This window comes from Acinonyx jubatus, chromosome B4 (genome assembly GCF_027475565.1).
Source record: "Acinonyx jubatus isolate Ajub_Pintada_27869175 chromosome B4, VMU_Ajub_asm_v1.0, whole genome shotgun sequence".
Classification (NCBI taxonomy): Eukaryota; Metazoa; Chordata; class Mammalia; order Carnivora; family Felidae; genus Acinonyx; species Acinonyx jubatus.
Window position 1 is genome coordinate 50751713 of NC_069387.1, and position 19439 is coordinate 50771151.

Below are 19439 nucleotides of genomic sequence, written 5' to 3' on the forward strand. Positions count from 1 at the left end.
AACAATGTGGATGGACCTGGAATGTTTTATGCTAAGTGAAATAAGTCAGAGAAAGACAAATATCATACGATTTCACTCACATGTGGAACTTAAAAAACACAACAGATGAACATAGGAGAAGGGAAGGAAAAATAAAATACAGAGAGGGAGGCAATACAGAGAACAAACTGAGGGTTGCTGGGAGGATGTTGGGTGGGGGAAGGGCTAAATGGACGATGGGCATTGAGAAGGGCACTTGGCAGGATGAGCACTGGGTGTTATATGTAAGTGATGAATCACTAAATTCTACTCCTGAAACCATTATTAAAAAAAAAAAACTAGGATAAAAAGGACAACACTGTAAATCAGTTACTGGAGAGGAGGGTACAGAGGGAATAAAAATATTATATGAAGATATTTATTGTATCATTAGAACACAATTGCAAACCTCAAATACAAAAAAAAAAAGACTTGAAAAACAGTGACACATCAAAAACAACCCACCAGAAAAAAAAAAACCAGAGTGAAAAATATTTCATATAATGTATATTAAATATAGTATATAACTGCAACTTTTTTGTAATACAGTTGAAAGAAGAACACAAATATATATATAAATAAAATAAACAATAAAAGTTAAACTATAATTTTTTGAATGTTTAAATATGGGGGAGAGAAAGAATAGCATAGAGAGTACAGAGATAAATGCTCAGCTTCTTGGAATATACATTGTTTTGTAGTTTTAACTTCTGAATTATTTAAATATTTTAAATAATTATAAACTAAAATTAAGTTTTAAATAAATCATTCCTAAAATTAGAAAACAAACCTAAAATAAGTCAAAATTGCAATTACAGTTTTGTGTTTGCTAACAACACATGTTTGCTAACAACATAAGTTGTGACTTGGGGTTTTTAAAAATAACATTTAATAGTTGGGCTCCAAATAAACAGACATGGCTCTTGACTATCCTCCACATCTAACAAACACAAGAAAACAAATCTTAAGTGAAATGAGTCAACTCAGGGAAATGTTACCCACTATCTTTTCTTTTTCATTCTCTAGGAAAATAAAGGAAAGTCTGGAGTGCTTCCCTGTTAAGTTAAATAACTTGATCCATACACTTGCACAAATGACAGCCACAAGTCCTGCCAAATCTGCTTCACAGACTCCTTCCCAGGAATCCTGTATGCTGAGTGCAACCAGGTCAATTCAAAGAGCGACAATTTTAAGGTTCAGTAAGAAAACCAGTAATGTAAGTCTCAAGTCTGTCATTTGACTTAAATATCTGTTGACCTCATCTCAGACTTCCCTTTACTATGCTACACATCCTTCCTTATATCATGATATTTTTTTTTACTATGCAAATGAAAAATCAGTTACGGTTTGAGCAGAAGTGCCATTAAGGAGGATGTTCTAAGGAGAAATCATAACAACCAGAGCTATTAGTAGAGAACCATCAAAGAGAACAGTTCCTGCCTGTAGTAGACCATAAATCAAGAGCTAATTAAAGTGTCTGCATGAAAAGAAGAGCAGAAATTAGGCAGTCTGTTCCCAGCACATAAGATTACGATATCTTTATATATTGTGTTTGTAGGTAATTCTGCCTTAACAAATTGCATCCTTTTGTTCGTGGGATGACATTTTGTGGAAAAGTTCTTGCTTTGTTTAGCTTACATGAAACCATATTTTAAAATGTATCACAGGTTGATAATGCCACCTTTTGATTTTTGTCTATTTTCTGCAGCTGTATCTAATCCAGGTGATACATGGTAACAATGAAATGAGCCTGACAGAAAAATCATTTGACCAGTTTTCAAAACTTCACAGCCAACTTCAGAAGCAGTTTGCATCATTGACTCTCCCAGAGTAAGGCACTTCCTCCCCTGTGTTTTGTCTGCAGTTCTTGTCCTTGAACATAAGGAAAAATTATGGTTATGGGATTTTCTATTTGTGAACAACACAGCATTCTGACCCCAATGCCATTGAACCTATCCCAGCAGAGTCTGTATGACTCGCAGAGTAAAGAATCTTTTGTCTCATAAAACAGAACAAGGTTTGCAATTTCTCTGTTTGCCTTTAGCCATTGATTTTGTAGACAGAAAAATTCAGGAGTGATTTCATTTTTCATCAGTTACCAGGAAAATTGTTTTATTTGCCTGTTTTTAAATTTAATCTTTTTGGGTTTTTCTATAAAAATAAAATCGACATTGAAAATGCAGAACTAAGTTGGATATATCTACTCTTTCAACAAATAATTGCAGTTAAAAGCCCTGATACATTTATTTTCCATACCAGAAAAAGATTCATTAATATCATTTAGCATAGAAGTAAAATTTACTAATACCAACTCACTTTTGTTGTTAATGATTAACTTTGACTTGGATCGTCTAAATCTAATTTGTCATTATGTTTCTTTTCAAACAATCTTGAAAACCATTGCTTTTGTTCATGTTATCATTTTTAAAATATTTAAGTATAAACAAATTAAGAATATAACTGCAAACAACTTCTGTTCAAATAAACCTTCTAAAATTCATCACTTAGAACTTGCCAAATTTAGGTCATAGATTTCAGTGTATACGAAAGGTGTATCTTGACTTTAAAAAGGAACTTGCCAGAAATTATATTGGCACTTAGGTAAATCAAACGTTATTTTATCTACACTTAGGAATTTTTGTTAAGGAAATGGTCCCTTAATAATGTGAATGTCCATATCTGACCTGACATACTTTGTACATGTGGACGAAGTACTAGGCTTTTACTAGGCTTTCAGGATTTAGTCACCTTCCAAAATACAAATCTAAGCAAAGTTATCAATGAATGGAGAGATATGGTGCAATATTGAAGAGTGAATAGTTCACTACTTGCAGATGCTACAGAAATTTTGAAATACAGATGCTTTAAATATCAGGAAGTCAACAAATTAGAGTAAGAGTATGTTCAAGAGACCGGGAGGAAAGGAGTGTCATTGTGGAAACTTAAAAGCAACACCAGCTTTAAGAATTACTGAAAACCGGGGCGCCTGGGTGGCTCAGTCAGTTAAGCGGCCGACTTCGGCTCAAGTCATGATCTCGCGGTCCGTGAGTTTGAGCCCCGCGTCAGGCTCTGTGCTGACAGCTCAGAGCCTGGAGCCCGTTTCAGATTCTGTGTCTCCCTCTCTCTGACCCTCCCCCATTCATGCTCTGTTTCTCTCTGTCTCAAAAATAAATAAACATTAAAAAAAATTTAAAAAAAAAGAATTACTGAAGACCATCTGATAAAATAACAGAAAAGGAGGTGCTGGCAAAAAAAAAAATTCAAAGTTTGACTGCAAATATTGAATTCAACATCAGGGACTGTCACTGTACTCTACCAATTAATGATTTAAAATGTTACTGTTCAATGGCTGCCCTTTTTTGGTTTCAAGAACTTCTCTGTTCTACACTTTTATCTGTCCACTAAACTTAACATAACTTGTAAAACCTTAAAAATGTTAATAATCTCTCTCCATATGCCTCTTCTTGATTTTTCAGCTTTAGTTCTAAGATTATGCCTTGTTCAACTGCCTGACAATGGTATTTAAAAAGATTTTAAGACCGTTCAAGCAGTGGGGGGGGGGGGGCGGGGGGAGAGGGGGGTTGGAGGTGGGGAGCATATAGTTCGTGTATGCCCTTGACAATATTTGTATGCTGATAGTTCCAAAGGAACCAAGGCTTCCAGTGATACATATAAATGAAGGATGAAAGCAAGATTTCCTCTGACTCCCAAATTTACTAAGAGAAGCCCTACAAGAATTATGTTAACCTGATCTGGAGAGTATGATCAGAAAGTTAGAGTCATGAAGAATAAAATTCACATTATTCATAGTATATGACAGGGGTCTTCAAAGCAGCCTCTTTGTATCTCCCAAGAATACACAAGCATTGGAATCTTCCATACAATTAAAGGTCTTCTTTAAATTAACCTGCTTAAAAATTAAAGGGTTGATTTCCTTTCCCTCTTCTACTTTCAACATTGTTCTTCTCCTGACCATCTAGAACTTATTTTGGTACGTTGTCCCAGAGAGTAAAAAATCTCTGAGAATCAAATAAAAGGCAAGTCAAGACATTGGTGTTGGTACTGGGGGAAAAAAGGAATTATTCTAATACCCAGATATCAAATCTGTTTGTCAGTCAGATGTTTCCTACTCTTTGGCATGAACAAAATGGCAGGGGACATGATGGTGCTGTCACATAAAAGATAAAAACTCATTTTCACAAAATGATTGCTATATTATATTTGACATGTAACTGAAAAGCATTTCAGACAATTGAATGACATTACTATGGCTAAACTCTTAAATTCTCTCATACTTAATTATATACAAGATTTTTTAGTACCTACCTCTGAAAAAAACATCAACAAGGGAACAGAATTGATATTGAACTACAAATTACTCTAACAATAAGGAAAATTCATCTACAGATATACAAATTAATTTTTTTAATGTTTACTTTTGAGAGAGACAGAGACAGAATGAGAGTGAGTTAGGGGCAGAGAGAGAGGGAGACACAGAATCCAAAGCAGGCTCCAGGCTCTGAGCTGTCAGCACAGAGCCTGACGCGGGGCTCAAACTCACGAGCTATGAGATCATGACCTGAGCCGAAGTCAGACGCTCAACCAACTGAGCCACCCAGGAGCCCCCAAATTAATATTTAAAACCTGCCCAATCCATCTGTTAATCAAATGTGTTTCTATGTTTTGAACTAACTGTATATGGTACAAATTATTGTGATAATTAAATCTGGGTGAAAAGTTTTGATACTTTAAGCCTTAGAATTGCAGGAGACCTTTTGAAAAATAAAATGTCAATTATTTAAATACACAAACGTAATTCTGCACTTCCTTAACATTTACAACAGGAAACAGTGAATGGGTTGGCCCGTAGTTGTCACCTACTTCTGTGTCTGCTGACAGCCCTTCTCTATCCCTCATACCCTTACCCCAGGGAAATACCTGTACCAAAGAAGCAGAAGTATGAAGGAGGAAGCAGCAAGACTGAAGTCAGAGAAAGCTGCTAGGTAGTTCCTAAGAAAATGTACTTAGCCAGAAAAATATGTCACCAAATGCTAACCATTAACAGTTCATTCCACTCAGTAATTGGTCTTAATCACATCTAACCCATCAAGAGGAATCTTCAGAGAGTGCAGAGGAAATTCTGCAAGTCAGACTCTTGAGGAAAATGATACAGTGTTCCAAAAGACTAAGACCAGATGGAAACATATGTCACTTGGTAAAATGTTTAATTTAGTTAATGCAGAAATATCTCTAATGAACCCAGAAGAAACAATACAATCTGACCTTTGTGAAAAATAATGAATCATTAACTTCAGAAAGTATTTATTAAGCCTCCACATGTATTTAAAAGACAGTATGTGTGGTCTTCCATGAATACAGCAAGAAGGAACATATATATTAGTTTAATAGGTTAAATTAAATTAAATTAGCATTAATATTAATGAAAGTTAAAATAGCACAAGTGACCACAATCATGTTAATGAAACTCTCAGGATTAATCATGTGTTCTATGTGTTTTTTTTTAATGTTTTCACTGGCCCCTCCATCTGATGTAGCTATAACTTCACTAACAACCCTAAGATGCAGAGACCAGTTTTCAAACTAATAAAGATACACTTCTTTTTTAATTTATTTATGTTTTAAACAGGTTTCCTCATTGGTGGCACGTACCTTTTACAAACTCAGACCACAAACGATTCAGAGATCTAAATCATTACATGGAACAGATATTAAATGGATCATATAAAGTTGCAAATGTATGTTACAACTTACTTTTATATTTTTATATAAATATCAACTATTTTATGTATTATTACTAGAAATATTTTTAAATACCTTATGATAACCTTCTTTTCTTCCTATATCCACTCAACAAGTGAGTGTGTGACTAATATGTATAACATTCCTGAACAGAAATTGGAACAGCAGTAAGGTATATCGCACCTTTATATACTTGAAGTACTTGAAGTAATATGTGATTAGTGGACTATCAGTGCTGGTAAGTGCCCTAGTGTTTTAGAGGATTAAGAGTTATTTCTGATTCTGATGGTAAGAAGGTCTCAGGGGGAGAGCAGCTGAGCTAGGTCTTTAATACCAGGTAGGATTTTAAAAAGAGTTGGTGTAAGGAAGTGTTTCAAGTAAAACCAAACAATATAGAAAAGGTCATAAATTGGGGGGAAAAGGGGGTGGGGGATATCATTAGATTCTATTGCTCCTGTCACAAATTACCACAAATTTGGGAGTTTAAAACAACAGAAATCTATTATCTTTCAGTTTAGAAGGTCAGAATTCTGAAAATGGGTCTTGAGGGACTCAACTCAAGGTGTTGGTGGACTGGTTCTTTCTGGAGATAGTAGGAAAAAATTCATTTCCTTGCCTTTTCAATTTCTAGAGATTTCCTGCATCTCTTGACTTGTGCCCTTTCAAGCAATTGCACATTCTGACCACTGATTCTGTCCTCACATCTCCTTCTCTGACTCTTGCTCTGAGTCTCCTTGTGTTTAAACTGGGCCTACCTGGATAATCCAGGACAATCTCACCATTTTCAAGATTCTTAATTTAATTATATCTGCAAAGCCCCTTTTGCCATGTAAGGTAATGTATTCAAAAGTTCTAGGGATTAGAAGGTGAACATCTTTGGAGGGCTATAATTCTATCACAGAGATACATGAAAAAGTGCAGCACAAGTCAGTTGGTTCTCAGCATTCTTGTGATCTAAGTGCAAAATGTGAAAGGAAGATTAAAATCAGCAAGGAGGTTGGGGCTAGGTTGTCAAGAGCTAAGCTAAGCCTTAGAGGGTAGTGAGGGACTAAAAACAAGAAGAACAATGTTCCTCACCACTCTGGGAGATCCTGTCCCTCCTTACTGGACTGGAATTATGTTCTTTTAATTTTTAGCCTTTTAAACTGTATAATATATATCCAGAAAAAGTCTACAGAAGACTTTAGAGTTAGGTTAGAAAAAGCCATGCAGCTTCTGCCAATTTCACTCAGGATATTCACTATGGGAACCTTCAGCTGCCATATAAGAAATTGAGCTCCACGGAGTGAGCCAGGTGGGGAAACAATATGGATAGATCAAATAGAGACAGGTCCAGGGAACACAGCTCTGCTGGTGCCCAGCAGAGGTTCTCACCTTCAGCTAGCTTCAATGTCACAATATTTTGAGTGAATGATGACTCCAGCTCCAGTCACCAAGTGACTGTTTATTAGAGACAAGCAAGGACACCCTAGGTGAATTCAGCCAAACCGCAGAACTGGGAGACAATGGCAAAATGATCGTTTAAACCAACAATGCAGGGATAGACCATATCTAAGGTGCATATATTTTCATTGTTATATAGTATTCTCTTACATGAATATATGGCAGTTTGTAGATTCCTCTCTACATAGGCATTTGGAATGTTTCCAAGTTAGGATTACAAATAATGCTTCTATGAATATTCTTCTACTTGTATGTCTCTTAATCTACATGGGTTGGTCATTCACCTAAGAACAGAATTTCTGGATTTCAATATATGCTTATCTTCAGGATTATAGGCAGTGACCAATTTACTGTCCTATTTGCAATGAATAAGAGTTCACATTTTCCACAACCTTGTGTATACTTGGTATTGCCAGTGTTTCTAATTTTGGCCATTTTGGTGAGTGTGCATCTCATTGCGCATTAGTTTGTATTTTCCTAACTACGAATGAGATGGAGCACCTCTTCATATGTTGTTTGGTCATTTGGATGTCCCCTTCGGTACAGTGACAGCTCATGTCTCTTGCCCTTTTTCTATTAAATTATATGACATTCTATTATTGATTTATAGTATTTTTCATGTACTGTGGATAAAAATCCTTTGCTAATTAAATATGTCGTAATGATTTTTCTTCCACTTGTTTTTTGTTTTCTTCTACTTGTTTTGCCCTCTTGTTCTCTTTATTATATCTTCTGATAAACAGAAACTCTTATTTTTAATATAGTAAAATGTATTGATATTTTCCCAGATGATTAGAACATGCGCTACCTCAATGTCATAAAGACAATTTCATATATTATCTTCTAGAAGCTTTGCTCTTTTGCCTTTCACAGTGAAACCTACAATTGGTCTAGAATAGATTTTAGTGCATCATGTGATATAAGAGTCATTCTTATTTTTTTTTCCATGTAGACTTCTAATTGTTCCAACACTATTTAAAATATTTTCCTTTTCTCTCGCTCCTCTGCTGTGACACCTTTGTGATGATTTAAATATCCATGTAGGTATGTGTCTATATCAGGGCTCTATATTTTATGCCAGGGATCTCTTTGTTTACCCTTGTGCCAACAGGCTTAATTACTGTAGTTTCATACTAAGTCTTGAAATCTAACAGAGTGAATTCTCCTAATTGACCCTTATTCATAAACATTATTTTGGCTCTTCTTGGACTTTCATCTCTACATGTAAATTTTAAAACTTTCTTGTCAATTCCATGCAAAAGCTAGCTGGGATTTTAGTTGAAAATGTATCTTAGTATTTTCCAATCCATTATCATGTACCTATTTAAATCTTTAAAACATTTTTTTCTCGAAAGTAGTTTAACAATACTATCTTAAAATATTTTATTTTACTTGGTAAAATTCTTTTTAAAGAATTTTTTGAATTCTTTTTTTTTACCAGTATACAGATACAACTGATTTTATATAATGACATTTTTCTCAACAACCTTACTAACTACACTTCTACTTCTAATAATTTATCTGTATCTTTAAATATTCTACTTACAATCATATTGTCTGCAAATAACAAGAGGTTTTTTCCCCAATATTTATATTTTATATTTACTTTTCTGGATATTTTGTACTCTCGAGGGCCTCCAGGTGGTGATAGCAGACATGCTTGTGTTATTCCCGACTTCAGGTCTAAAGTTCCCCAGTAAATACACAAGTTTTTGTAGGTACCCTTTATTACTTTAAGAAAGTTTCCTCCTGTTGTAAGAAAAAGTTTTTACAGTAAAGAATATTGAATTTATCAATTTTTTTTCTGAATCTGTTGAGATGATCAATGATCAAGTGATTTTTCTCCCTTATTCCATTAGTGTGGTGAATTGCACTGATGGATTTTCTAATTTTAAACAAATTTGCATTCCTAGGATGCACGCTACATGATCATAATGTATTATCCTTTTTATGTATTACTAGATTTGATACAACATTTTCTTTAGCATTTTTTTCCACCTTTATTTATGACAGAGACCAAAGGTGTTCTATCTTATAATGTCCTTACCAGGTTAGAATGGAGAATATGCTGGCTTCATAAGGTCAATGGCAAAGACTTCTTGCTTTTCTTCTTTTAGCTGGAAGAATTTGTATAGAATTGGTTCTATTTCTTTAATTTGGAAGGCCATATAAGTACGGAGATTCAATTTATTTAAGAGTTATAGGACAATTCACATTTTCTATTTCTTCCTGGGTCTAAGTTATAGTTCTCTAGGAATTTGTGCTTATTTATTGGCATGAAATTATTCAGAGAATCCTCTCACCATCTTTTTAACATTTATAGGATCTGAAAAGATGTCTACTCTTCTAGTCCTTGCATATGTCATTTCCTAATCAGTCTTGCTGGAGGATTATGAATTTTACAAATCCTTGCAAAGAATGAAACATAGGATTTATTGACTCTTTATTATATTATTTTTCTATTTTATTTATGTTTGATCATGATTATTTCCTTTCCTCTTCTTCCTTTGGTTATGATTTGCTGTTCTATGTATTACATTCACAGATAGTTACTTGTTTATTTTCAACCTGTCCTCACACGTTTAAAATTCTAGGGGTGCCTGAGTGGCTCAGTCAGTTAAGCATCTGCCTTCAGCTCAGGTCATGATCTCACAGTTCATGAGTTCAAGCCCTGTGTCTGGCTCTGTGCCAACAGCCTGAAGCCTGGAGCCTGCTTTGGCTTCTGTGTCTCCCTCTCTCTCTGCCCCTCTGCTGCTTGTGCTTGCTCTCTCTCTCTCTCTCTCTCTCTCTCAAAAATAAACATTGAAAGTTTTAAAAATAATAATAAGTAAGTAATAATAAATAAAATTCTACATCCCCCTGCCTAACCAAGATTTAATTGACCCCTTAAGTTTTTATTTACAGTATTATATTTTACCATTCTTCTAAAATATTTATAAGTGTTCACTATGATTTTTCCTGAGACTATGGATTAAGTCTATTTAACCTATTTGAGTTTTACATGCTATGCTAATAATATATCTCTGTACCTGTATCCCAATAATATATCTCTATATCTGTATCCCATAAAATTAATAAGCACTGGTTTTTTTTTATACAGTCAATATCTGTTTAATATTTCCCACATATTTCATCTTTGTTGCTTCTGTAACTCTGACTTTATATATGGGATTGTTTACCCTCTACCTGAAGAACACAATTTATTACTTCAATATGAATTTGCTGGTAGAAAAATTTCTAAATCTGCATTTGTCTGAAAAGTTTTTATTTTGTCTTCGTTCTCAGAAGATATTTTAGCTGAATATGTTATTTGGATAGGAGTAATTTTATTTTAAAATCTTTAAAGCTATCAGTTCATTGTCTTTTAGCTTCCACTGATTCTGTTTCAAATCCAACTGTTATAATTGTTGCTTCTTTGAAATTATTTTTCTTTATTCTTTATCTGCTTTTAATGTCTTTCTTTTTATATTTGTTTTTCACAGTTTTAATTTAATTGCTCAAATACAACTTTGTTTCTATTTGTCATGCTTATTAACACTTCTTAAATTTGTTCCTTGATGTCCTTCATCAGTTCTGGACAGTTCTGTCATTATTGCTTCCAACATTGTTAATATTTTTTTCCTCTCTCCCTTTTTCTGAAGCTGTAATCACATATGTTAATTCTTCTCATACCTCTACTCCTGTCTTGTTTCTCCTTTTGTTCTCCTAATTTATTCTCAATATTTGTCTTCTGACTTAGCTTTTGAGTTACCTATTTTCTACTTACCTAAGGTTGTTTTAAGTTTTTTTTTTTTAAGTTTATTTATTTATTTTAAGGGAGAGAGAGAGAGAGAGCCCACGAGTGAAGGAGGGGCACAAAAAGAGGGAGAGAGAGAATCTCAGGCAGGTTCCACACTCAGCACTGAGCCCAATGCAGTGCTTGATCTCACAACCGTGAGATCATGACCTGAGCTGAAATCAAGAGTCAGCTGCTTAGCCGATTGAGCCACCCAGGCGCCCCTACTTATCTGTGCTTAATATACTGTTAAATCCATCCTTTGAGCTCTTAATTTCAATTTCAATTATTATATTTTTCAGTTTTAGAATTTCCTTGTTTTTTGGTTTCTATTCCTTGCTGAAAATCTGTCCTTTTTATTATTTCTTTGAAAATAATAAGCATAGTTATTTTTAAATCTTTGTAAAAACTTCAACATTGGGGCCCACTGCATGTATATTTCTATTGTCTAGTATTTCTACTGTTCTTTTAATCATCCAGTCTTGTTCCTTTGTAAGGTTGGTTATTTTCCTTTATTGTGGCCAGATATTGCACTGCAATGTCGTTTGTAAAAATAATTGGAGGCCTATGTTGTTGTTTGTTACTTTAGTATAGAGAATTATAATATCTGAGGACATTAACAATCTAGGATTGCTGAAATTCAATAGCAGGGATTCAGATTTTTCAAAACCAAACTGTAGCCTTTATGAGGGCCTATTTCAGGTTCATCTTTGTTCCTTAATTGTAGCCATTTTGTTTTGTTTCTTTATATATATAGTTTATTTTTTGGCAGAGACAGAGACAGAGCACAGGTGAGCAAGGGGCAGAGAAAGAGGGAGACAGAGAAACAAAAGCAGGATCCAGGCTCCGAGCTGTCAGCACAGAGCCCGATGTCGGGCTCAAACCCACGAACCATGAGATCATGACTTGAGCTGAAGTCTTAACGCTTAACTGACTGAACCACCTTGGTGCCCCAGATGTAGCCATTTTGGATCTAAGTCCAAAATGAGGCAGATTCACCAAGAGCCTACTTGGCAGCTCTGGATTCCATTTCCTTTCCTCTTATTTCTGCAAGGTGGTCAAAAGTACTGCTCAACCTCTCAGCCCATCCACTGTTCCAACCCATATCAATAAATACCCACAACAGAAATGTAGTGTCAAACCCAAGTTTGCATCTCCAAATCCTTGTCCCACATCCTGGCTTCGTACTTCTTCACTATCTTGTTAGCTCTCTGATGCTTTCAAGCAAAGTTTCAAGACACAAATTGTGTAGTAATCCAATTATCCTCATCAGTAGGTGTGCATTAAATGGCTTGCTTAATCTACTGTCCTCAAAAATCGGATTCTAGAACTGCAATCATCACCCACAGCTTTCAGAGATATCTGCCATTTTGCTTTCTCACCCCCATCCTATGCTCAAATATAACTTTTCTCTCATAGGCTATATCAGAGGGTCTAAGTCTATTGACACTTCCCATCTGAAAAAATATTTAATGATTCCTTGGTAAGCTGTTTGATGTGCTCACCAATAATTCTGAGAATAGTCTGGAAAATTAATGCCAGAAATTCCAGACTCCATTTCTGTTCTGCTCTCTTATATGTGTCAAAAAAAAAAAAAAAACAAAACATTAAGATCCCACATACCATACACACTCATATAAGCATATAAGCTATACATGCACATGGATGTGCAACTCCTTCCAAATGTTCAAAGGGGCACTAGCTTTCTATACTATTAGGTGTTTCTATCACCATTTGAATTAAAGGTTTCTATGAGACAAATGCTAAATTTTAGAGGCAAGTACCAAACTAATGGAATCCTTCAGAGTTCTTAGACAGACTTAGGACTCTTTAGGGATTTATCTAAAACATTATCCCTAAGGGTACAGTATGCAAGCCTATTATGGTTGTTTGTGGTTTTGCTTTGTTTTGTTTTGTTTTGTTTTTTGCCTTTTAATTCAAAAATGAAAAACATTTATGGAATATTTGTAAGTAATCCACATATCTGGAATAACTTTAATATCACCAATGAGAGCCCATTTCCAATATTAATCCAGCTAGCCAATAAGCTACCATTTTTATTTTAAAAAATCTAATGTCTGACATTCAATATGCTAATTAATAAAATGCCCATTGTTGTTGGAGTTGTGGGTGAATAACAGAGGCATTTATACCAACTGGCCCTTGTATAGGTTTCTTGAATAAAATTTTGAGAACACTCCTTTTCTCCTCCCCCATCCAGGTGCCTCTCTTAGTGTAGCCTTGATTCAGACATTAATAGGCAATTCCTGGATTTTGTAGTCTTAGTTAAATGTCAGCAGTACTTGGGTTGTACCTTGACCTAAGAAACCTACACATAACATCATCCTATATATGTAGACATATTTTAAGCTTCAGTAAATTGCAAGCATTATGCAGGAGGACTACACTAGATCCCACAACTGAGACTTAATAAAGGGTCAAAGAATCCTATGTTTCTCAGCTGTTAATTCAACAACCTTTCTTCTCTACTTGGAATGTGGGAAAGGTAGTAGATGAGACTACTGCAGTCATGGTTTGAAGTTTTTTCAGTTACATGCTGTATGGTAGAGTAAACCAATGTATATCAAGGAAACCTTACTGAAATTTAAATATACAATATATTAATGAATGTATTAAAAATTCTGTCTCAACTGTAGGTTTGCTGATTCAGGATGTTAGCTTATTGCTGTACCTCCCAGTTGGGTAATATCGTGGTTTGATGATGAATAGACCTACTTAAAAGAAGAAAATCCCACAATTTAGATCTTAGGGGTCCTAAAGCTATTAGAAAAAAACCCCAGAATTGTCAATAATGACTGCATTAGATTCCATATAGCTAGAAGCAAGAGGTGAGACTTTCGAATTCCTATCAGCAGTTTCCAAGACTAGTGGTTCTTAAAGCATAGTTTCTGGACTGTGCTAGGAACTTCACTTGGGAACTTACAAGAATGCAAATTTTTCAGCCCATCCTAGACAGACTAAATCAGAAATTTTAGCCCATTTGTTATTTTTTAAGTTTATTTATTTATTTTTTAGTAATCTCTACACCCAGCATGGGGTTTGAACTCACAACCCTGAGATTAAGAGTCGATGCTCTACCAACTGAGACAGCCAGAGGCCCAAAATCAGAAATTTTGGAGATGAGACCCAACAATCTGTGTAATAATAAGTCTCGCATGGTGTTCTAATGCACACTATTGTTTGAGAAAAATTACCTATAGTATGAGGTATATACTATAGACATCTGCCCCACACACACACTTTTTTTCTCCAGTTTGGACATGATCAGACATTTGGCCTTCAATATAGTAGATACTCAGGTGCCCTCCTATATGATTGACTTTTAGCAAATATGAACTCAAGAAGATTGTGCTACAATATTATTTCCAGGCTGGTAGATTCTCAGCTGGAGATGTTGTTTTGTATCAAAGGACAAGTGGTTGAGCACTTAAGGAGGTATACTTAACTGAATTCCAAGTGAGTTAGAGAAGGCATCCCAGAGAGCTGGGCATTCAGGTTGTTGTAAAGGGCAAATAGGAGTTAGTAAATAGAAATTGGGAGAAAGTTGTGTTAGACAAAAAGAATTTCAAGGACGAAGCATCCATTATGGTTTTATGCTTTCCTTTTGTTTTGAAGCTTAAAAAACTCAATAACTATATTCATTCAATTTTTACCCATGTATAGCATTTACAAACTCATCAATATTTAATTGATATTTTAAATGAATAATAACAGAACCATTGGCATATATTAACAATGGGATTTATATTGCTTTTCAAAACCTGAAAGACTGAAAGTTTGCATCTGAAAAGTATTTAGCAGTGGTTGTTTATTTATCCTTACATCCTATAAGTTCAGGTTGTTGTTTTGTTTTTTGTTTTTTGCTTTTATAAATTAGCTCATGCCTCCAAAACATGTCATTTATTTATGTTTTAATAGAAACTACTAAACTAATAAGTAATAAATGTTTTAAATTTTGTAGAAAAATAGATGGGGGTTGCTCCTAGGCAAGGTGGTCCCTTTCCCCACCTCCCACACATAGTTTCTTCTCTGGATCAAATATGTGATAAAGAGAATGTGTTTAGAATCTGAAAAAAATAAAAATAATAAATAAATAAATAAATAAATAAATAAATAAATAAATAAAAATTTGTAGACAAATGGAATATTTGGATGATGTTACAAAATAAAAATTAACGTAATTTTGATATTTTTCCTCACCCCAGTGTATAATCCCATAGGAACCCCATGACAGAGCCTGGCTGGCTAGAGAATAATCTTGGGAACTCTGCTAGCTGCCAATTCAGAAAGTGGTCCCACTGGTTACCCAGTACCATGGCCAGGAACACTGCCTGGCCATTCTCATAAAGGATGAGCATTAATAGTGCACTGGATCATGATTGTACCCTTCAGAAACACCACTCAGAGCACATTTTTAATATGTCTGTTACGAATAAAGAGAAAGAAGTAAACAGTATGTGTTCATTATGGGACTAGAACTATGTAATGAGGAAACTGAAAACAAAGATATAAAATAATTGTTGAAAATGGTGTTAGACCAATAGTAAAACTATACTATAATAAATGATTATGTGTAGATATATTGCATATACATTAATTTAAACTTGCCTACTCAATATAAATTGTATTCTATCTTTTGAATATATTTGGTTTTATGTCTTAATCAGTGAGTAATGGGAAATGTGTTATAACAGAGGCTTCTGCCCTATAGGATCAAGGCAACTTAATTTATTTCATTGGATTTCAACTACTTTTTGTGTATTTCAGAATATAGAATGCTATGCCTAACATAGGACTTGAACTCATGACCCCAAGATCAAGGGGTCTCGCCAGACATCCCTTTTTAGAATGTTGACATCTTAATGTTCTCTACTAACTCTAACATTCTCCTAAGGTCATGTCCATTAACTTATGCTATAGTCAAGGGCCTCATGGGCATGTCACTTGTCTATAAGGGAAAATGCTGAGGGGATAGTGGATGGGATTATCATCTTTGTATGCGGAAGGTTGCCTTACTGATTATACTAAAGCTGTTTTAAAGGCGATGCCTTTTCAGGGTAATTGACAAAATATCTAGTAACCATTGAAGGTGCCAGGCCTTGGCCCATTTAGGCAGAGACAAGTTAGTGCAAAGTGGAGAGGCTTCTGATTTCTGGCCCCAGTGTGAAGAAGACAAGTTTTGAGATCCGTTTTTATGTGGCAGCAGGCTTCCAATAGGGAACGCTTAGATGTATCTGCTCACAGGATGAGGTCTACAGAAATGTTAGCAGAGGACTGTTATGAGAGGGGAAAGCAAAAGAGTCAGACATAACAGGTGGGTAAGACTTGTTTAACACAGCAAGGCTTAGCGAATATTGCTGCCCAGCACAGTCACTGCTGTACACAGGCAGATGAAAAAAACCACCACACATAGAGGTCCCAGGTTTCATCACATTCACATTTGCTAATGTGGTAACCAAAGTTCTACTGTAGATACCCCAGGAAGAGATGTTTTTCTTTTGTTTTTAATCCCTATTGGTCAGTATTTAGGAAAAGGAAGGTGAAGAAACTTCAGACACCACATTGTTTTGTTCTTGGATGAATTAAGGTCTAAGAGTTGAGTGAGAATAAAAAAACAGAAGGAAAAAGAAGAGGTATTTATATCATCAAACATGAAACACTATTGTAAAATCACAGATCCTATAAATACTCTAAGTGAGAATATGTCAGCCATCTTCTCACACTGAACTTCCAACGAGGGGGATCCCATTTGTCTCTTACAAAAGGATGCCAATATTATAGATGTGCCTTCTTCTAAAGTAACACCCCCCTGATAATTTAATTGAATTCATTAGTTGCCATTTCTATACTACAAAACAAATAAAGTAGTGCTATATTAATAAAAATCAAGTCAACAAAAATTAAATGTGGGCACTAGCATAAAAGAGGCTATTTTGGAAAACTGCATTAGTCATTCAACAAATGTTTATTGATTGCCTACATTGTATATGGGCTGGCCAGGGGTGCCTTAATAGCACCTGTGATCAATTTTTTTAGAATAAATTGAGGAGGTTTTAAAAAGTATGCTCTTGGGACACAGGGTGGCTCAGTCAGTTAAGTGTCCGACTTTGGCTCAGGTCATGATCTCACAGTTTGTGAGTTCAAGCCCCGTGTCAGGCTCTGTGCTGACAGCTCAGAGCCTGGAGCCTGCCTCAGATTCTGTGTGTGTGTGTGTGTGTGTGTGTGTGTGTGTGTGTGTTCCCCTCCCCCACTCTCACTCTGTCTCTGTCTCTCAAAAATAAATAAACATTTTTTAAAAATTTTTAATAAATAAAAACTATGCTCTGGGGCCTCATCCTTAGAAATGTTGATTCTCTAGGTAAAGGTTGATATCTAGGTATCTGTATTGTTTTTTAAGAACTCAAGTGGATTTAGACGCACAGCCAGATTTGAGAAATTCTATTCCAGAAAGTCAAAAGTGGAATCAGACTAGGGCACTGCCCTAAGTAGTTTACAGTCTTTCTCAATAGTCTGTCTATGTTGATAAGTGCCAGTGGCCCCATAAAGACTTCCATAACTTCATAATTGGTTTTTCCCCCTTATTAAGGAACTTTATGGGTCTTGAGATAATACTCATTATATGGGTTATATGATAATAGAACAATAATAATTTGACAGGGATATCATCAGATGCTGATTAGCATTAATACCAGGTGCCTAATCACCCAGGTTCTTTGTGCATAATTGCATAATGTGGTCAGTTTTCAATTATCTTCAAATGGATTAATCATGGTGAAAGCTTTATGTGTCTCCATATGTTGGTGGACTGTTCCCTGGTTCAGTTTGTTTATATTCTAGAAATGAAAACATTGTTTAACTAAATAAAACATTATTGGCCTAAAAGTTACATAATTTCAAACTAAATCATGTTATTTTGAGATTTTCTAAGTTTTGCACTATTGATACACTTTTTCCCTTTTCTCATATATATCAACAAAGTTTTATCTATGTAATCATCAAATCTATAGAGTCGTGGATGTAACATGAATATTTTAATTATTTTAAGTGCTATGAATGGCTTAGAGGAAATTTTTATACATATGCAAGTTTCCTTTCTGCTTCTAATAAAATAAGAGATTTAAAGTAATTTTACATTTGTGATGAATATTCCTGCAATAGAATAATCCCCATCTCTGGCCCTAGAAAAATGCTCATAAAAATACTTTTCTTCTTACCTAGCTGCTTGTCATATGGCAGTGTAGGAAAGGCAAATAATACTATTATGCCTATATACTAAAGCTCACATTCTTTTTTAGTTATATTAGTACAATTATTATTAATGTACATTTAGTACATTTATTTGTAACTAAAAATATTCTATATCACTGAACATAACCTTGTAAAGATTTTAAATTTTTTATTGGGCACTTACTATGTATAACACTCTAGACTAAGAGGATTGAATTGGTTGTAAGAGAACAAATTGGAGAGATTCAACTAATACCATATAAACTTTATTCTCAATGAGTTTATAATACAGTGATAAATACAGACATGAACATAAAGAATTATATGGCAGCGAATGGAAAAAGAAGAGAAGAAGTAGAAGATGCAGCCTGAATGTAAAACTGGACAATCTTATGTTGCTAAATCAGCTGCTATATTCCCTCCTAGCGTCATTCACAAATGTAAACAGTCTTGCTTTTTGTTGAGCAAATGAGATAAAAAGGGTGTTTTTTTTAATTTTTGTAATCTTTATTCATTTTTGAGAGAGAGACAGAGTATGAGTTGGGGAGGAACAGAGAGAAAGGGAGACACAGAATCCGAAGCAGGCTCCAGGTTCTGAGCTGTCAGCACAAAGCCTGGCGTGGGGCTCGAACTCACGAATGGTGAGATCATGACCTGAGCCGAAGCCGGACGCTTAACTGACAGCCACCCAGGTGCCCCAAAACAGTCTGTTTTAAAGTCCAATATCAGGTATCAGAGTTAGGCTAGATGGGAGACACATCTTTGGGGCTTTGGTCTAAAGACATAAGAGGGACCCAGGTAGAGCAATGCCTATAAATCTCTGTCTCTCTCTGTTTCTCTCTCTCTCTCTGTCTCATGCGCGCGCACACACACACACACACACACACACACACACACACGCCCATATAATCTGTTGATAAAAGAAAATAGGCATAAATGAAGACTATAATTCTATGCTACCTCAATATCTCTTTTAATGAGCTTGGAAGCATCAGTTTAGATGTCCTAGTCCTGTATCTACCTGGCTTTTGTCTATTTAGCTTTACTTTCTTCTCTGAAGCTAATAGAAACTTCTTTTTATCCTTTCAATGTAATTTCATTCCACAAGCAAATGATAGTTGTGATAACAGGAATTCTTTTTGCTTTAAATGTTGCTCTGTTTTGGTGGAATTGTGTTGCAAACTAAATAAGATGT

The 19439-nt window shown here is 35.0% G+C and overlaps 2 protein-coding genes across 6 annotated transcripts in view; one reads left to right on the top strand and one right to left on the bottom strand.

The window, feature by feature from the left end:
* PIK3C2G (phosphatidylinositol-4-phosphate 3-kinase catalytic subunit type 2 gamma) overlaps window positions 1–19439 on the top strand; it is a 331821-nt gene that overhangs the window by 258147 nt on the left and 54235 nt on the right. For 4 of the 5 annotated variants that reach the window (XM_053225894.1, XM_015074667.3, XM_027035648.2 and 1 more), the window contains 3 exons: window positions 1045–1234; window positions 1727–1848; window positions 5666–5774. In XM_053225894.1, coding sequence (XP_053081869.1) covers window positions 1045–1234; window positions 1727–1848; window positions 5666–5774 — 421 coding nt within the window. Of the gene's footprint in view, window positions 1–1044; window positions 1235–1726; window positions 1849–5665; window positions 5775–15222; window positions 18941–19439 lie in introns of those variants that run through there. The other variant, XM_053225895.1, reaches the window with a different exon arrangement.
* Window positions 1–19439, bottom strand: part of PLCZ1 (phospholipase C zeta 1) — a 147469-nt gene that overhangs the window by 2473 nt on the left and 125557 nt on the right. The gene's annotated exons all lie outside the window — the stretch shown is intronic.